Raw genomic sequence first — 21,744 nt, forward strand, 5'->3', positions numbered from 1 at the left:
TCAACCACCACCGGAACCCAGTGGTTCGGATGAAACTCCAGATGAAGACCAATCAATTCCATCTGGTATAAGAGGTGATGATGATGTGATCGAATTTTATATAGTGGTAAGAAAAGTTGTCGTTCACTCGGACTTGATGAGATTGATTTTAAGAATTAATAAACAAAAATACTTAAACTACCAAAAATATACAAATTATGGTGACAAGATGAAGAGACACTGAGACGCAGGATTTCACTACTTTTCATATTGTTATGGTTCAGTCATTAACTCTAGACAATATAGCTCAAACAAAAGAAGTTGTGACTCTAATTCTTTGCCAAAAAAATAGATTTCATAAAACATTATTTGTAAGTTGTAAGCATGACGCATCAAAAACAATTAAAACTAAGCATGCGACATCAGACAAAATAACAAGTAATTAATACAAATCATAAATCAATTAAATCTATGCAAAAAGTCAATAAAAGAATTTATTCATTTACCACAATCATGAAAAGTTGCTTCCTCCGTTGCCCAAGTGATAGGGTCTAGCTCATCATGTTGGAAACACGCTCAACATATAATTTCATTTCTCAAAGGTGCTTACAAATGATGAAAAGGAGAAATATCAAATAAACCAGGAATTTGCAACGTGTGTAGAGCGTTACAAACCCACTGTTACAGTAAACGATAATTGGAAAATATCACTGTCACTGTAGCAATACGACCCTCCAGTTCTGCGTTGTTGTCACTGTAGATGACCGACATTTATATGCTGTCTTATGTTCTTCGTGTTCTTGAGGTGCAGCAGCAGCAGAAACGACTCTGCAACCTCTGATTTCTTCTCTGCAACTCACCAATCACCTCTGTTTTCACCCCTAACTCTCCATACCCTCCATTGCTCCTCAACTGCCTTTATATACACCACAGGACTAATAATCTCTCGTAATTAAACCCCAAAATCTCCCGTAATCAATCAAGTATATTCAGTTTTATTACCATGTAGATACGACAAATATCTTTCCATGTTTCTCTTCTTTGCGCGCCTGTTGCTGTCAACGCTCTCCCAACTCATTGAGAACACGTTCCAGATCACGCATAACTCGCTGAGTACGTAGATTTTCCAAAACCAACCCAACAGAACTCCGTGTATTGCTCCAACCACTGTTTCATCAGATGTCCACGATGCAGCCCAAGTTTGTCGAAACAAACGACTATACCAATCCTGTTTTGTTGAAACAAACTGGTTCCAATCCAAATCCAAAACTCCCCAAAATACTTCACAGAAATCTCGGGTTTTTGTGACTTCCCTGTTTTCTTTGAATCCGAGTATTGATCCCAACTGGATTGAATCCAACACCCGTATAACTCATGTTCTGTCAAATAGAGTAAACCCAAAGAGTTTCAGCGATTGAATCTCTTGAAAACACGTTCAATTCTCAAGCCCTAATTTCTGCAGATGAAAGCCAAGTTTTCCCGCCAAAACAAAATTTGAAATGAAGAAGAAGGTCACCCCTTATCCAGAATTGGGTGCCGAAAGTAATTAGTGTACCCCTTATCCACAATTAGGAGTCCGAATAACCCGTGTCCTCCGGGTGCCAAAGTCAAATTTTCGAGCCGAATTTTCCAAAAATGTTTATGATAGGCACATTTTTGTGTCTTATATAATCTCAATTGAATATATTAGTGCTCGATTTTATATTTATTATGGCTTTTTATGTCCCTGTAGGTATTTTTGAAGAAATAAGCTTTTGCGGCGAAATTGGCTAAAAAAGTGGTTCTTGCGCTCGTGGGAGAAAATTATTATACGGACTCTCACTTTGGATAAGGGGTAACCTAATTACTAAGGGGTGACCCATTTCCAGGCATCTGCTAAAGGGAGACCAGAATTGGATAGGGGGAGGTCATCTTCTCCGTTTGAAAACAAAATTGGCGGGAAAATGTTCATCACGTCTGCATGATTTTTGGGTGATGATTGGATCGAGTTCCAGAGCGATTCAATGGCTGAAATTGATTGGGTTTACTCCATAGGCCTAAACAGGCCTGGTGAAGTCTTTGAATCGCACCCAAATTGGCTAGAAACCGAGTTGGAGCTAAACAGGGAAAGTATTTTTACACGGACCTTATTGAGCTTATTTTTAGAAGTTATAGAGAGACTAAAGACCTAAAACTCTTTCCAAATATACATATCTATGTAAGGAAGAGTTTTAGACAATCAGGAAAGCTCAGAAACGCGTGGAACGATTTAGAGAAGAGATTATTGTCGTAACTTCCAAGGAAGGAAAGAAGATATTTCGAGGAGTTTTGGGGAGATTAAATCGCTCTGTTGGCTATATATAAGTTGTTGGGAGTCCCAAGAAGAGGGTCGAACAGTTTGGGGTAGTTTAGATAACCACAGAAAGCTCAAAATTGAAATTACAGACATTCAGTTCTTCTGGTGTAGGGGAAGAACACGAAGAACATATTACTCCCAGAGACAGTCGTTTCTTCTACAGCAGTTTAGAAGAAAGAACACGAAGAACATACTACTCCCAGAGACTGTCGTTTCTTCTACAACAGTTTTCATATATCGTTTCTGTAACAGCTGTTTGTAACGCTTATACACCGTTGCAAACTGTCTGCTTAACTAGTTTTCTCTTGTTTTTCACCCTTTTGAGCTATGAAAACCTATTTTGAGTATGTGAATAATATGAGGAGCTAAACCCCTTAGCCGAGGCGACAGAGGAAGCCATTGTTCCATGAAAAGTGGTATATTTCTATTTTAATTAATTCTTGTAATTTCTTTTATGATTATTTGCATGGAACTAATATTGGAAAATTGATTTTTATTGAATGATTGTGATCCGTTTTGATGGAGCATGCTTAGTTTAAGACTTTTGATGTTTCATGCTTGATGTATACAATTGTTACTTCAAAAATCTACTAGAGGCAATATATTAGAATCACTTTAAACGCAAAGAATTGCATGAATATTGATTAGATTAAATCACTTAATTGGTCAATGGTGGAATCCTGAATCTCGGTGCTTTTTATAATCTTGATAACAACTTCATCTTGAGTTTTTATTTTAATTTAAGTCTAAAACAAATCTTCACAAGTCTGAGTGAACGACAACTTTACTACCACTTTTACAACAACATAAAAACCACATCAATTTTTGGCGTCGCCGACACGGACTTTTTTTATTATTTTTTGTTCTTTTTTATGAGTTTTGGTATTTTTCGATTCTTTTCAGATTTGGAGAGAAGCTACAAGGGAAGAAAAAGTGTTATAAAAGGAAAGCATCGCCAAAGAAGGAAAGATCAGAGGAATCCGAAAGGAGTGAAGAAGAAGATTTTGTATATAGATATTTTGTTTTATTTTCAGAAACTGTAAATAGGGTGTTATTTTTGTAATTTTTCTTTTCCTTTTTGGACATTTTTATTTTTGGACTTTTTGGACATTCTTGGACATTATTTTTAAACCCTAAGGAAGGGTCAAAATTAAATATCAACTGTTTGCAGGGAAGGACAACAGTTACCATACTGTCTCGGCCCCTCGGGTTCGTACACTGACATCGGAGTCGGTGGCCTGAGTCGACTTCAACGGTTCATCGCCCGTCTGGTACGGGAGGTAAGACTCTATCCACCCACGAATCCCCTGTCAGTGGGTTTTATTTTGTGTGACAACTCACACCCCTGCAATAGAATATCGAACTGGTATTACAATAGCCAATACAACGAATATCAGACTGAGTTTCAAAATGGACGTTACTACCTTGACCATAGTGTGAATAATGGTTGGTAACATCAGCCTTTTGAAGGTTATGGTCCATACCATGGTGAGCCCAATTACTATCCGCACGGCAACCGGTCATACGAGCAAAATTCCTATCTACTAGAGTCAACACGTAAGTTAGCAGAAATGAATAACTTAGTTATGGACGAAAGCAATGCAACGAGTGAACTTTATTTCCTAGATTCAATCAGGAAGTCATGTGAGTCGACTCAAAATATTTTGTTAGAGGCCCAGAACATAACTGCTCTTAATTTCCAATATAGTGTTTCCAATAGTACCTTTGAAAATGAAGATAGTTATTCACATAATCAAGATGACGAGGATAAAATTGGTAACACTACTTGTTTAGATGAGGTTCAACCATTTTCATGTTATTATAATGATGATTATGACGAGGATAGTGTTGATGAAGAATTTGAAATAAGTAGCCATAGTGATCAGGAATTTTTTACTCCAATTGAGCTTAATAATGATAATGTTTCTAGTTCAAATCCAAATAATTTTAATAATTATTCACCTATTCAAAAGGACGAGGATTTGACTAGAGATACCCCCGTTTTAGACAATGTAGTATTTCCTTAGGATTACGAAGCTAATAATGGTTTAGTGGAACGAGTTTTTTCTGAGAATATTGTTTTAGAGTCTAGCGATTTAGAAACATTAGTCTTAGACAAAGAAAGTGAACTCGTAGAGATGAGTGAGGATGAACCATACTTAGAAGAATCAATTGACCATTTTCAGGAATCTAATGACCTTGAAATTAGGGAAGTTGTGACTAGTCTTTCTAGAGACACTGAAAACTCTAAGTTTGGGGGTGATTATCATTCTCCATGTGCTGTAACTATTAGAAAGGTCCCTCACTTGGGACTTGACATATGTGCCTCAACCATTTTACAAGATTATCTTCATACACGTTTTCCTGAACCTATTGATGTCCATAAGGAAGTTCAGTTGTTAGAAACCCATCCTCTGGTTGATGTGGTTTACCTAGGCTATGATATCCAGATTGACTTTGTTTTCCCAGCAAATATTTTTCAACCGATTGTGGGAATGTGTAAGTTTCAGATGTGTCAGTTATTAAGTTTTGAGACTAAACCTAATTACTTTAGGAGATTAGGGTCGACACATTTGTTTAAGGAAGACCACCACTTTCATCATGGTCAATTGTGCGAGTCAAAACTGATTGACTTTAAGGATCCACAATTATTCAGGTTATTATTATGTTCTTCTAAGTTTTTACTTGAGTTTTTCCAGACACTAATACCTGAACCGGACCTTAGCTTTGAGGAATTCCAGCGCATGAAAATATTTTATCTAGACCCTTTCATAGAGCATGAACCTGAACCACAGCTAGATGTAGTTTTCTTAAACAGGAAACTAGACAAGGGTGCGCTTTATATGTTAATTTTCTTGGCATGTTGCAAATTCCTTTTACTTGTGATAACTCTATTTGGTTTTGATGACCCACATATATTTCGGATATTACTTTATGATACGAGGTGATTAATCCCTTCTTATGTCTGGCTGAAGACGTTAAACTTAGCACTTCTTAGGAGGTAACCCAATCTCATGCAACACGGTAATATCTTTCCTTATCTCTTTTGCTTCAGATGGTAACAGTTTCTCCTTGTTCATGATTTTAATTTTATCTTTAGAACATTGTGGACAATGTTAGACTTAAGTTTGGGGGTATGGGAGAAACTTTTTAGTTGCAATAAATAAACTCCAGAGCCTAGAAATTTATGCCTATTAAGGATTGCACTAACCAATCTAAGTGTATGGAATCATTTTGGTTGTAGGAGTTGAGGAACCAATGTTATTAGATGGAAACATCTAAAGAGTCTATTCATCAAAGCACAGAGCTCAGGTGTTAGAAATAACATGGTAGTTTCGCCATATCTCGTTGAGTCCTTTTCACTTCTGTTTTTATTTTTCTTTTTAAATATGTTTCTAAGTGATTTGGTGCGGCTCACGAATCAAGTTATTACCAATGCTAGGGTGAATTAGAGTGACTGAGATACTATTAAAAAAAAATTTGAAAAAAAAATTTGAAAAAAAAAGAGAGATGAAATAAAAATAAAAATAAATAAAGTTGAGACTAGACGATTTGACCAAAAGGAATAAATTCAATAAAGTCGACCACTGATACCCTTGTATATGCCAGTTGTGTTGACCTAGAGTTAGGTTATCGACCACTGGTTCCCTTGTATATGCCAGTGTGTTGATATTACTCAGACTAGTACCTCAATCCATTAGGATAGGTTCATTTTGGCGGAGGCCTTCAGACAGATATGGGAAACGTCGTTCACTTAGTAAACATCAAACCCATCTATGTTTTTCTCTATATCAATCTTCTTGATTTATCCATGTGATTAGTTTTGACTCCGGATATTGATGTCCATAGTGCAACTATCTGAGTAGAGCTCTGTCACTTATATATGAATTTTAGTATCCTTGAGTGCAAACTCGTGTACAGCAATTGGAATTTCGCATCAGGGTACTTCCTCTTATAGTCAATAAGTATGCTAACCAAGGAGATTCTTTAGTGCCTTCCAAGGTTATGCGTAGATAGTTAGGGTCTGGAGTAAAGGTTTTGTGGGTATATCTCTTGTAAGCCCTCCCGAGACTATAACTCGGCCACTAGGGCCACCTAGGGGTTTCAAGGCTTATTGCATACGCTAAATGCAATCGACGATGCCTGCGACAGTGAGTTAGGATTTTATTTTCTATTTGATTTGCTCGAGGACTAGCAAATAATAAGTTTGGGGGTATTTGATAGGCACATTTTTGTGTCTTATATAATCTCAATTGTATATATTATTAGTGCTCTATTTTATATTTATTGTGGCTTTTTATGTCCCTGTAGGTATTTTTGGAGAAATAAGCTTTTGCGGCGAAATTGGCTAAAAAAGTGGTTCTTGCGCTCGTGGGAGAAAATTACTATATGGACTCTCACTTTGGATAAGAGGTAACCTAATTACTAATGGGTGACCCATTTCCAGGCATCTGCTAAAGGGAGACCAGAATTGGATAGGGGGAGGTCATCTTCTCTGTTTGAAAACAAAATTGGCGGGAAAATGTTCATCACGTCTGCATGATTTTTGGGTGATGATTCGATCGAGTTCCAGAGCGATTCAATGGCTGAAATTGATTGGGTTTAATCCCTAGGACTAAACAGGCCTGGTGAAGTCTTTGAATTGCACCCAAATTGGCTAGAAACCGAGTTGGAGCTAAACAAGGAAAGTATTTTTACACGGACCTTATTGAGCTTATTTTTAGAAGTTCTAGAGAGACTAAAGACCTAAAACTCTTTCCAAAGATACATATCTATGTAAGGAAGAGTTTTAGACAATCGGGAAAGCTCAGAAACGCGTGGAACGATTTAGAGAAGAGATTATTGCCGTAACTTCCAAGGAAGGAAATAAGAGATTTCGAGGAGTTTTGGGGAGATTAAATCGCTCTGTTGGATATATATAAGTTGCTAGGAGTCCCAAGAAGAGGGTCGAACAGTTTGGGGTAGTTTAGATAACCACAGAAAGCTCAAAATTGAAATTACAGACATTCAGTTCTGCTGGTGTAGGGGAAAAACACGAAGAACATACTACTCCCAGAGACAGTCGTTTCTTCTACAGCAGTTTAGAAGAAAGAACACGAAGAACATACTACTCCCAGAGACTGTCGTTTCTTCTACAACAGTTTTCATATATCGTTTCTGTAACAGCTGTTTGTAACGCTTATACACCGTTGCAAACTGTCTGCTTAACTAGTTTTCTCTTGTTTTTCACCCTTTTGAGCTATGAAAACCTATTTTGAGTATGTGAATAATATGAGGAGCTAAACCCCTTAGCTGAGGCGACGGAGGAAGCCATTGTTCCATGAAAAGTGGTATATATCTATTTTAATTAATTCTTGCAATTTCTTTTATGATTATTTGCATGGAACTAATATTCGAAAATTGATTTTTATTGAATGATTGTGATCCATTTTGATGGAGCATGCTTAGTCTAAGAATTTTGATGTTTCATGCTTGATGTATACAATTGTTACTTCAAAAATCTACTAGAGGCAATATATTAGAATCACTTTAAACGCAAAAAATTGCATGAATATTGATTAGATTAAATCACTTAATTGGTCAATGGTGGAATCCTGAGTCTCGGTGCTTTTTATAATCTTGATAACAACTTCATCTTGAGTTTTTATTTTAATTTAAGTCTAAAACAAATCTTCACAAGTCTGAGTGAACGACAACTTTACTACCACTTTTACAACAACATAAAAACCACATCAGTTTATTTCCCAAAAATGCCTACAAACACATAAAATACCAAAATTAGTAAAAAATCGAGTGGCAACAATATATATATTGAGATCAAATTAGACACAAAAATGTGTCTATCAAATACCCCCAAACTTATTTTTTGCTAGTCCTCGAGCAAATCTAATCTAGAAAAATAAAAATCCTAACTCACTGTCGCAGGCATCGCGATTGCACGTAACATGTGCAACAAGCCTTTGAACCCCTAGGTGTCCCTAGTGGCCGAGTTATAGTCTCGGGAGGGTTTACCAGAGGTGTACCCATAAAACCTTTACTCCAGACCCTAGCTATCTACGCAAAACCTTGAAAGGCACTAAAGAATCTCCTTGGTTGGCATACAATCATTTACTATAGGAGGAAGTACCCTGATGCGAAATTCCAATTGATGAACACGAGTTTGCACTCAGGCATACTAAAATTCATATATAAGTGACAGAGCTCTACTCATATAGTTTCTGGACATCATAACCGGAGTCAACCAATCACATGGAAAAATTAAGAAGATGGATGTAGAGAAAAACGTAGATGGTTTTGATGTTGACTAAGGTGAACGATGTTTCCCATATCTGTCTGAAGGCCACTACTGGGATGAACCTATCCTAATGGACTGAGATACCAGTATGACTAATATCAATACAGCTGGTATATACACGGGAACCAGCGGGTGATAATCCTAACTCCAGGTCAATACAACTGGCATATACAAGGGCACCAGTGGTCGACTTTATTAAATTTATTCCGGTTGGTCTGATGGTGTGGTCTTTTTTTTTTTGGGTATCTCAATCACTCTATTTCACCCTAGCAATGGTAACAACTTGAATCGTATGCCTCACCAAATCACTTATAAGAAAAATAAAAACAGAAGGTGAAAAGGATTCAACGAGATATAGCGAAACTACCGTGTTTTTTTTTCTAACACATGAGCTTTTTGATTTTATGAATAGACTCTATAGATGTTTCCACCTAATCATATTGGTTCCTCAACTCCTACAACCAAGATGTTCCTATCCACTTAGATTGATTAGTGCCAACCTTAATAAGCATAAATGTCTAGGCTCTGGAGTTAATTTATTTATATTGCAACTAAAAAGTTTCTCCCATACCCCAAAACTTAAATCTAACATTGTCCTTAATGTTATAAAGATGAAATTAAAAGCATGAACAAGGAGAAATTGTTACCACTTGAAGAAAAGAGTTAAGGAAAGTTATTACCGTGTTGCGTGAGCATGGGTTACGTCCAAAGAAGTGCTAAGTTTAAAGTCTTCAGCCAGACTAAGAAAGGATTAGTCACCATAAAGAATCATAAAGTAATAGCCGGAATAACTGCGGATCATCAAAACCAAATAAGGCCATCACAAGTAAAAGGAATCTGCAACATGCCAAGAAAATTAATAGATAAAGCACACCCTTGTCTAGTTTCCTGTTTAAAACAACTACATCTAGCTGTGGTTCAGGTTCAGGTTCTATAACTGGGTCTAGATAAAATATTTTCATGGACTACATTTTCTCGTAGCTAAGATCCGATTCAGGTATCAGAGTCTGGAAAAACTGAAGTAAAAATTTAGAAGCACATAATAATAACCTAAATAATTGCGGATCCTTAAATTCAATCAAATTTGACTTACACAACTGACCACAATGAGAGTGGTGGTCTTCCTTAAAATGTGTCGACCCTAATGTCCTAAAGTAATTAGGTTTAGTCTCAAAACTCAATAACCGACACATCTAAAACTCATATGTTCCCACAATTGGAAGAAAGAAATTTGGTGGGAAAACAAAGTCAATCGTGGTATGGTATCCTGGGTGAACCACATCAACCAGAGGATGAGTTTCTAGCAACTGAACTTCTTTATGGACACAACTAGGCTCAGGAAAACGTGTATGAAGATAATCATGTAAAATAGTTGAGGCACATATGTCAAGTCCCAAGTGAGGGACCTTTCTAAGAGTTAAAGCACATGGAGAATGATAATCACCCCCAAACTTAGAGTTTTTAGTGTCTCTAGAAAGACTAGTCACAATTTCCCTAGTTTCAAGGTCTTCAGATTCCTGAAAATGGTAAATCGATTCTTCTAAGTCAGGTACATCCTCACTCATATCGACGGGTTCATATTCTTTGTCTAAGACTATTGTTTCTAAATCGCTAGACTCAAAATAAACCCGTTCCTCTAAACCATCATTGGCTTTGTAAAAAGGAAATACTACATTGTCTAAAACGGGGGTATTTCTAGTCAAATCCTTGTCCTTTGGAATAGGTGAATAATTTTTAAAATTATTTGGATTTGTACTAGAATTATCATTATAAAGCTCAATCATAGTAACAAATTCCTGATCACTATGCCTACATATCTCAGATTCTTCATCAATATTATCCTCATCACAATCATCATTATAATAACATGAAAATGATCGAACCTCATCTAAACAAGTAGTGTTACCAATTCTAACCTCGTCATCTTGATTATAAAATTGTCCTCATTTTCACGGGTGATATTGGAAAGAATGTATTGGCAATTCAGAGTAATTCGAGCAATTCTTTCTTCCGTCTCTAACTCAAACCTACGTGTTGACTCAGAAAACTCACGTGTTGACTCAGTTAACTTACATGTTGACTAAACTAACTTCCTGAGGTTATCTTCTAAAGAAGTTTCACCCACCGTTACAGTTCTTTCGTCCATAACTAAGTCATCTGTGTCCGCTAACTTATGTGTCGACTCAAGTAACTTACGCGTTGACTCAAGTATCTTACGTGCCTCATCTAGAGAAGAGGAATTATAGTAATTTTGCTCGTATGACTGGTATTCATGTGAATAGTAATTGGGCTCACCATGGTATGAGCCATAATCTTTAAAAGGTTGGTGTTCCCAACCACTATTCATACTATAGTCAAAGTAATGTCCATTTTGAAAATCAGTCGGATATTCGTTGTATTGGCTATTGTAATACCAGTTCGACATTCTCAACACAAAATAAACCCACTGACAGGGGATTCGCGGGTGTTCATAAAAACTTACCTCCCGTTCCAGATGGGGGATGAATCGTTGAAGTCGACTCGGGCCACGACTCCTATGTCATGTACGAACCCGAGGGGCCGAGACAGTATCGGAACTGTCGTCCTTCCCTGCAGTAGTTTTATTTAAATTAACCCTTCCTTAGGGTTTTAAAAAAAATGTCCAATGTCCCAAAAAAATAAAGTTCGAAAAGTGTCCAAAAACAAAAAAAAAATACAAAAAGTAAAACCTATTTACAGTTTCTAAAAATAATAATAAAAAATAATAAATAAATAAAATAAAATATCTATATACAAAAAAAATTCTTCTTCACTCCTTTTGGATTCCTCTTTTCTTTCCTTTTTTGGCTTCGCTTTTCAGCACTTTCAGCACTTTCTCTCTTTTTCTTCAGCTCAGCTCCAAATCTGAAAGCAAACAAAAAATACCAAAACGCGTAAAAAAGAACAAAAATAAAACCTAAAAAGAAATCTATACACAAGTCCGCGTCGGCGGCGCCAAAAATTGATCGAATTTTATATAGTGGTAAGAAAGGTTGTCGTTCACTCAGACTTGATGAGATTGATTTTAAGAATTAATAAAAAAAAATACTTAAACTACCAAAAATATACAAATTATGGTGACAAGATGAAGAGACACTGAGACGTAGGATTTTACTACTTTTCATATTGTTGTGGTTCAGTCATTAACTCTAGACAATATAGCTCAAAAAAAAGAAGTTGTGACTCTAATTCTTTGCCAAAATAGATTTCATAAATCATTATTTGTAAGTTGTAAGCATGACGCATCAAAAGCAATTAAAACTAAGCATGAGACATCAGACAAAATAACAAGTAATTAATACAAATCATAAATCAATTAAATCTATGAACAAAGTCAATAAAAGAATTAATTCATTTACCACAATCATTAAAAGTTGCTTCCTCTGTTGTCCCAGTAATGGGGTCTAACTCATTATGTTGGAAACACGCTCAAAATATGATTTCATTGCTCAAAGGTGCTTACAAATGATGAAAAGAAGAGATATCAAATAAACCAGGAATTTGCAACGTGTGTAGAGTGTTACAAACCCACTGTTACAGTAAATGATAATTGGAAAATGTCACTGTCATTGTAGCAATGCGACCCTCCAGTTCTGCGTTGTTGTCACTGTAGATGAACGACAGTTATATGTTGTCTTATGTTCTTCGTGTTCTTGAGGTGCAGCAGCAGCAGAAACGACTCTGCAACCTCTGATTTCTTCTCTACAGCTCACCAATCACCTCTGTTTTCACCCCTAACTCTCCATACCCTTCATTGCTCCTCAGCTTCCTTTATATACACCACAGGACTAAGAATCTCTCGTAATTAAACCCCAAAATCTCCCGTAATCAATCAAGTATATTCAGTTTTATTACCATGCAGATACGAAAAATATCTTTACATGTTTCTCTTCTTTGCGCGCCTGTTGCTGTCAACGCTCTCCCAACTCATTGAGAACACGTTCCATATCACGCCTAACTCACTGAGTACACAGATTTTCCAAAACCAACCGAACAGAACTTTGTGTATTGCTCCAACCACTGTTTCATCAGATGTCCACGATGCATCCCAAGCTTGTCGAAACAAACGACTATACCAATCCTGTTTTGTAGAAACAAACTGGTTCCAATCCAAATCCAAAACTCCCAAAATCCTTCACAGAAATCTCGGGTTTTTGTTACTTCCCTGTTTTCTTTGAATCCGAGTATTGAGCCCAACTGGATTGAATCCAACACCCATATAACTCCTGTTTTTTCAAATAGAGTAAACCCAAATAGTTTCAGTGATTGAATCTCCTGAAAACACGTTCAATTCTCAAGCCTTAATTTCTGCAGATGAAAGCCAAGTTTTCCCATCAAAAACAGAATTTGAAATGAAGAAGAAGGTCACCCCTTATCCAGAGTGCTTGGGTGCAGAAAGTAATTAGTGTACTCCTTATCCAAAATTGGGAGTCCGAATAACACATGTCCTCCGGGTGCCAAAATCAACTTTTCGAGCCGAATTTTCCAAAAACGTTTATTTCCCAAAAATGCCTACAAATACATAAAATACCAAAATTAGTAAAAAATCGAGTGCCAACAATATATAGTATTGAGATCAAATTAGACACAAAAATGTGTCTATCATGATGATGTTGATGAAAGCACTCCGGCTGCTGGAGGAGGTAACAATGATGATGATGATGGTGATCAGGACATGCTACCTGTTGGAGGAGGTAATGATGATGATGATGGTAATGGTAATGGAGATAAATATATGGATATCGAAGATGAAATTATTGAAGAGGCAATGGAAGAATAACAAGAAGAAGAAGAAGAGAAGGAGATGGAGAACAAACTCAAGCTATTGTTCAACAAACCGAAGCTTCAACTTCAACTGAAACCGGAAAGAAGAAGAGGGTTATCACTAAACCAGCTGATTCCCACATTCCTCCCGTCACTTGATGGTTAGACTAAAACCAGGTGAGCCTCCAAAGGGGACCCCAGCAGATGGTGGAAATGTTCTTTCAGCATAATTGGCTTCATAGTTGGCGAAAAATCTCTATAGTTAAGTATGCTTGGTATTGAGTAACCTGAGATGGGTGACCTCATGCTGGATGACCCTAGCGGTGACCATTGGAAACCCCAAACTGTCAGATGACCTTAGTGGCTAAGTGATGAAATCATCGGTATAGGGTCAGGCTACATTCTGCGACATTACGCTTCCAAATGTGAGGTTATTCGTTACATAAAAATAATAAAACCATGATTAGTTAGTAAATCGTTAACTACTTAACTTAATAATAATATGCTCTACTAACAATAAACTCTGGTATTTATCATCATTGAACAGAAATAACGGTAAACCATTTATTAAGAAATACTTGAGACGATGCGAAATTACTCACTGGGCACCAATACTTGCCACCGTCACTATGGTCCACTTATATAATTGTTAGCCAATCTAACTAAGCTTGGTACTGCTTTTTTCTTTCAAAAAAAAAAAAAACTTTGAAAACATATTTATAGCAATATATTTTCATCCTAGTATTTGGTAAAGATTTCATAAAGTGTTTTATGCTAAACACTTGCAAAATCTATCAATTTTAAAAGTGGGGGAGAAGGAGCTTTTATAAGCTTCAAAAGCAAATGTTATAGTTCACTCTACTTTCATATATTATTTTCCAATTCTATCCCATCGTTTTTTATAACTGACAAAAATTATCTTTGAATCTATATATATATCACCAATTTTTATTCGTTATATTTTATTCTTTGAAGATAAATATTTTTTATTTTCAAATTACATTTTGATGTTAGTTTTTCACAGTTATGCAACCCGATATTTTGATCTTTCGGGTTGCATAACTTTAATTTATCAACAATAAATATTAAGCAATTATTGATTTTTAAAAAGTGGTTAAGAGAAATATTACTTTTTAGTAATAATACTAATTAGTAAACTTAATATTACATATATATGTACTCTAATAGTACAAAATCAATTTATATTATTTAAGCACAATAAAATAGAATAAACAATTTTCAGAGATATTTCGGTTTTTGTCATTTTCTCACTAACTACAGCTGAAACTGATATTTTTCCAGACATAATTTGATTGCTTTTTTAAAATATTTTTAGCTTTAGTTTATAATTTGCAACCATTCAATTGCTTTTTTTTACAGAGCTCGGCACAGTAACTTACATCGGCAACCATTCAATTTTTTTTTTTACATAGCTCGGCACAGTAATGTACATCGGAAAAGCACTTTTGTAAAGCTCGCAGCAATACCAAACTAATCCTAAGTATTAGCTAATAAAAATATATGTATTATCATGCTTAGTAGAATAATTTAGATATTATCATTTTTAATTTGACATTTAATAAAATATTAATTATGATAAATTAATAGAGTATTTATTATGAAGAACTATGGAACCTTAATGACATGATAAATTTTATCTGTTAGATGCATTTCTAATCTCAATCACAACCATCACTTATGACAAATGATTACATCCCTAGATTTATCTCTTGTGAGGACAAATCTGAACCGCCACTTACATAGGCATAGTTATCCAAACTGTGCCATGTATTCTAGATTATGTTATGAACCTTGTGTGATCCTATTGGTTAAATTCTTAGAGTGCTTGTGTGATGAACAGTTAGTCTATATTAACAACGATCAATTCAAAGGATGGACCAGTGGATTGGGGATCTCGAGGTAGGTGAGGCTTGTCTTCAAATCAGGTGGGAACTTTGTAACCTTCTTGTAATAATTGAGTTTTCTTTCTATCTGCGAGCATGATGTGCACTTACTTTCTGTGAGCATATATGTGTGTAATTGGATGGATATGTTGTGTAATATGCGTTGTCGGGTTCTCCAAATTTTATATCTAACTTACGCTGATTAGGAGTTGGTTTAGACTCCAATTATTTATTGCTATAGGGGGTAGGGATTCCCAATATTACTTCTTTATAATTTCGAGAATCCATTCGTTGCATATTATTCTTGATTGTAAAACATTCTAGACTTGTATGGTGGTTCCGGAATCATGGCTGAGACAAGCAACCATGAGGATGGTACCTATTGTTGGAACCTAGAGTTATTTTACTGACGCTTTTCTCATTAGAAAGGCGAAGTCAAAATGACATATTTTTGTTTTGTTATAAAATTGCTTTTGTTGATCATCCGGTAGTGGTCCTTCATAGGTGTTGTTACTAAGGTCGCAATATCTGAGAAAGTGGAATTGAAATGACCTTTCTTTCATGAATGTTATAAATCGATGTATGCTGATTGTTGGGTGAATAGTTTGATGCGTGTTTCTGTGATTTTCGCGTGAGAAGTGTCTGTGTCTCCCCATAGCTTCTTGCTAAGTCAAATAGTGCGAGATGTGCAATATTATTTTAGTAGTGCGAGATGTACGTTATTATTTACTTATTTTATATTGTCTGAGTAGCGTGAGATGTGCAATAAAGGTTAAGTTTGGGAGATGTACGGTATTACATATAGAATATTTTTATCTGGGGAAATTACACAAGTACATGTTATGCATGTTAATTTTTTATTTAATATTCTTTAGAACCTTGAGCATGTTAGTGATTACCGGAGAGTTATATATTTCCATTAGGTACCCTTTTGGGATGATGTGCTCACTCATTCCCACTTCAGTTTCAGTTTTCATAAGAAATGTTGCGCGTGAAGATATTTATTTTCTTAGCTCTAAAGCTTTATCGAATCTAAAGATGTTGTATTATCTTTTATATGTAATCTTTGTTAATCTGTAAAACAACACATTATTATATTCTAATCACTCGAGAGATTTTTGTTTAAATAATATCTGAGTATATAGGTTTGTTCTGGGATTAGTTTATGTAATTGAGATTCTTAAGATCTTTAATCTAGATTTGCTGCTTTAATTACTTTGTAATCTTATTAGCTAAGAAGGTGATTAGGTTGGGGCACTATAGAAACCACCGGGGGTACCAAAATACACCACCAATTTTTTCTTAGGAAACCTGTATGGACAAACTTAAACATAACTGCAGAGTTCAACATAATGAATCTCAATCAAGGTATAATATCTAGAGTTATATCTCTTTCTCTCACAATCAAAAAAGTGTACAGAGAGTAGTCCGTGAACCTGATTTACCTGTGACAGTACTTGGGTGATTCCAAAGATCAATTTCCAAATAATCAATCAAGTCGTATTCAACAAACAAGGATGGATGTATCCACTTTGATTTACGTACAACCTGTGATATTTCAATTGTAAAGATAAACAATATAACGCGAAAAAGAAACAACAAAAACACCAGAAATTTTGTTAACGAGGAAACCACAAATGCAGAAAAACCCCGGGACCTAGTCCAGATTGAACACCAAACTGTACTAAGCAGATACAGACACTAGCTACCAATTAACTTTGAACTGGAATTGTATCTGGTGAAGAATTTGATGGACCTGGTGAAGAATTTGGTGTTGAGGGAGAATAATTGTATAGTGACCTTTCAGGTACTTGTTGATTATCTGCTAACACGTCTGAATTATATTTGTTCAACACCTTTAAAATATGATAACAACTTTCAAATTGGAAACTTTTTCCATGCTTGCGTTGCCAATCTGTACGACATGTCTTTCCACATCAACATCCAAAAGACCACTCTCTCGGACTCTCTTGGCTTGCATTATCGTAGCAACATATATAAAAGGCGACTTCCTTGCTTCTTACACGTCTGGATTATATTTGTTCAACACCTTAAAAATATGATAACAACTTTCGAATTGGAATTTTTTTCCACGCTTGCGTTGCCAATCTGTACGACACTGCCTTTCCACATCAACATCCACAAGACCACTCTCCCGGCCTCTCTTGGCTTGCTTTATCACAACAACATAAGAGACGACTTCCTTATTGATCGTAATGAATCGTTGGGCCAACCCAGTCGCATAACGATCATTGATGTTCATGGTTTGCTCTACAAAGTATGTTTTTCCACATGGTGTTACCATGTTGTTGTGCACCATTGATACAATCTTGGGTAAAACAAACATTTCATCTTCTGTGATATTGAATTTTGGACCCCGGACTTTATTCTTTTTACCTATGCCTTGAGATTGAAATTGAGAATCCATGTTACAAGAAATTAAGTAGTGTAGAGAAGGTGTGATTAGTTTATCTTGCTTTAGATTAGAAGAATATTGAAAGATTAAGAAATTCTAAAGAGACTTGGAAATTTTGGTGTGAGTTGAAATGATTTTGAAATTTTGTATTTATAGAGGGGAAATTTCTAATCGTTGAATACGAAACTGATACGCGATGATCAATCGACGAGCGATAGCAAGACTAGCGCTAACGTCATTCAGACTTTCGTGCGATTTACTGACCATCCAACGATGGATTCGCTATCGCTCGCTAAAATTTTTGTCACATATATCTAAGTGGTATATTTGACAGTTTGGTATAAATTTGGTATATTTGACAGTTTGGTATAAATTTTTATCACTTTACAATACCCATATTAGGTGCTAAAACCTCTTTCAAGAAAAAAAAAAAAAGTGCTAAAACGGCAGAGGGGCTATAATCGGAGATAAGATGCCATTGTTTCTAGTTTGATATGTGCTAAAGATGCACAAGATTTTAAGTTTTAACTACACAACATCGCGTAGCAACATTTGCAGCTTAATATGTACCTGGGAAGATACGTAAAGAAACGAGGTTTCGCATAATAATGAAGAGCGACTCTTATTTAATAATCGTTTAATGCGAGTGCCAAGTAGAAAGTGGCACAAACTGACAGTGAAGAAGGAGAAACACCTGGAAAAACATGCGACACAAGAAGAATATATCCTTTACTTGGCGAAAGAGCAAGAGTAAGGGGTCCTCCTCAATCCTCATGTGGTTAATGTCTGACTCTGGCCCTTACTCTCAAGCTAACGTCCTCTCACAGTCCCCCACCTGGCTGGCCATTTACATAGAAATATCACTATAGAAGTTTCCTTATTGGTACTGACAGACCTGATCAGTATAATTCTTTGCCAGGGGGTGGTGGGGATTTGCGGGACCGTGTTGAATGGAGTGCTCTTTCGGTTTTTACGCTCTTTTTCAACACCCCAAATATTCTTCTTCGTCTTCTTTCATCAATCACTACTACTTCTTTCAATTTCAATGAGTGTGACGTCTGACGTCCCGGCATCCCCATTAATTATGTAAAACTAATTAAACGTACAGACTATTATACTCTTAAAATTTCATTCATCGAACTTACTCCATCCTTTTCTAAATAATATGTTTGTTTGTGTGTAAATTTCTACACAAACCTACCTAATTCTTAGAAACAAAATAACTAATTTAGTTGAGATCAATGAGATACGACATTATCTGTCTCTTCATTAGTTTTACATGTTAAATCCACTTTTTAAGGTTTTCAAAATTCGGTCAAGCTGACATGATCACAGTAGGGTCAGAAAGAGAAGCACTATGGTCCCTAATGCGGGTCCTACAAATGAGGACTTAGCTCACCGACGAAAGCCCTCCAGTCTTGTCCTGCATAGGCCTGTGTTCTTATGCTCTACTTTTTCTTCCTTCATATTCACTTGTCCACTACTCAACCTACTGCACACCACTGCCCTCGTTCACTCCTAGGCACATCTTCTATCCTGTTTCTCTTGTTTCTTCGACTAATCCTCGGTTTAGTTTCTATTGAGTGATTCCTCAAAATAAAAAAAAGGATAACAAGTTAAAATCTAGCTAGGAGTTGATCAAGTTTTTTGCAGTTGCCTGGGTTCTTTTAGTTTTCTGACCAATATTGATTAGATGGGTCTCACTTCACTTCAAGTTTGCATGGATACTTCAGAATGGCTTCATGTATGGTTGTTGAGACCCTCAGAATGCATTTATATAGCTGCTGAAAATGTTCTTATTATGTACAGGTTCTTCATGCTAATGCATTCATAGATAAACAAGAAATACATTCTAGCTAATTGCATATGATCTAATGCTATAGGACTCTTAATTAATAAAAGCAAAATTTGGAAGAAAAAAAATGTAAGGTATTTAGTAGTAGTACCTTATTAAGTTGCGTCTTTTGAGTGTTTCGAGTTCTGCCATATACATGCATGCGTACGTCCTATCGCACAAAATATCATGAATCTGACATGCATATCTTTTAATGATGTCGATTTGCAGGACGCAGTTCACAAGGAAAACGGACTAGATCATTCTTCATCACCATCAGGAGGAGATATGATAAGTGCATGTTCCAGACCTGCTATGTTAGAGAGAAGATTAAGACCACCACATGATCATGCTCTAAAATGTCCTAGATGTGATTCAGCACATACAAAGTTTTGTTACTATAACAATTATAGTCTATCTCAACCAAGATACTTTTGTAAGACATGCAGAAGGTATTGGACTAAAGGAGGTTCACTGAGAAACATCCCTGTTGGTGGTGGTTGTAGAAAGAATAATAAAAGAGTTTCATCAGCATCATCGTCCAAGAAATCAACACCCACATCACCCTCAAACGATCAACTCCATCAAACCCTTAATCAACTTTTGTCGGTTAATTCATCGCCTAACAACGGTTCGACAACAACCGATTTGCATCTTTCGTTTCCTCATGAACATCATTCACAGTTATCATCACATTTTTCTACATTATTCGGTAACTCGTCTTCTAGTGGAGGAGTAGAGCTTGGGAATCTAAGTAGTTTCATGGAAAACAAATATAATGCATTGTTAGATAACCCAATTAGACAAGTTGATTTTATGGAGTGTACTAAATACGACAAGATTGTAGGAAACCCAGCTAGTTCAAGTATTAATAACCATGATTTTATGAGTAACAGTGGTGAACCTAGTAGTGACGAGCACTTGGGTAATCTCCTTGCTGGATTAGGAAACCATCATCATCATCATAATCATAATGGATTTAATACAAATTCTTCAAACTTTAATAGCCTTAATCCATTCGGAAACAACTATGATTGTGAATCATCTTTGATGATGATGAACAACTCGTGTCAAAGGCTAATGCAGCTTCCATTTGATCGCAATCATCAAGGAAGTAGCGACGGCGTCATCGATCAAGATCACGTTGATGGATATGACGTGAAGCCCAACAAACACTTTTTATCTCTGGATCAATGGCACGATCACAATAATAATAATAACCAACAAGGATGTCCTGATGTACTTGGGAAAGATTCATTTGGTTATAACAATTTCAATAGTCTTGGTTCGTGGCCTGGCGCAGCCGTTGCTATGTTGAATGGTTATGGCTCATCTCATCAGCAAGCAAACTCATTAGTATAGTTAAACTCATCAGCCGTCCTGTTTCATTAATTCCACACTGATTTTTAAGTTAGTTTTTCGTGTTTTTCATGATTTTACTCACGGAAATTTTATGAAAGGGTATGAGTTCGAGAGAATGAACAAAAGACAAAAGTATGAGAAGCACTCAGTGTTAACTAGTTTCAGTCTCTTCTTTTTTTCTTTTCCGGGTTTTATTATCTTGATGTTATTTGGTTTGGAATAGCAGCGTTCTGTTGTCATAGTTATGTACTAGAAATTAGTAATGAGAATGATAGTATAATATGAATGCAGTTGCTTTTTTAGACCAATATGTACTTGTAAAAATATGCGTCTTCTCTTTACACATTTTTGTATTGGGTTTTCTGTGAGGACTCGAATAGAGAGCTAAACCAAAGAAAAGGAAGATGTCAGCGAAAATAAATTCCATTCTGATGGTAGGGTTAATTCCTCGGGGCAATTCCTATGATAATGTTCAAATGAAAATTTTTGTTGAGCCAGGTGGATGGCCAAAAAGGTTTTTCAACTCTGGTAAAGCATTAGGTGGTTGATCATCAAGCGCCAAAACTTGAGACACACGTTGGCGTTGGCTGAAAAAACGCGGGCGTTGGAAGCACAAGCGTTGGCGTTCAAAGCATAAACGCGGCGCTCGGACATAGACCGATGCCGTTTGTAGCAAACACGCCAACGGGTAGTTTTTTTAAAATTCAAAATTCACTTTTTACCTTTGTAAATTACCATCATCTTCAAACAATTCATAAACACCAAATTTCACTTCTCTTGAAATTTCTCTTCTAAAATCTATTTCAATTTTTTAGTTTATTGTTGGTGAAATGGCTG

At 36.0% G+C, this 21,744-nt stretch overlaps 1 protein-coding gene across 1 annotated transcript; it reads left to right on the forward strand.

Moving 5' to 3' along the window:
* Positions 1–19,213: 19,213 nt before the first annotated feature.
* Positions 19,214–21,314, forward strand: LOC113300100 (dof zinc finger protein DOF5.6-like). The gene is made up of 2 exons (XM_026549278.1): positions 19,214–19,455; positions 19,777–21,314. The coding sequence occupies exons 1-2, from the start codon at positions 19,405–19,407 to the stop codon at positions 20,905–20,907; spliced, it is 1,182 nt and encodes a 393-aa protein (XP_026405063.1). The 5' UTR covers positions 19,214–19,404; the 3' UTR covers positions 20,908–21,314.
* The last annotated feature ends 430 nt before the right edge of the window (positions 21,315–21,744 follow it).

Source organism: Papaver somniferum, chromosome 7 (genome assembly GCF_003573695.1).
Source record: "Papaver somniferum cultivar HN1 chromosome 7, ASM357369v1, whole genome shotgun sequence".
Classification (NCBI taxonomy): Eukaryota; Viridiplantae; Streptophyta; class Magnoliopsida; order Ranunculales; family Papaveraceae; genus Papaver; species Papaver somniferum.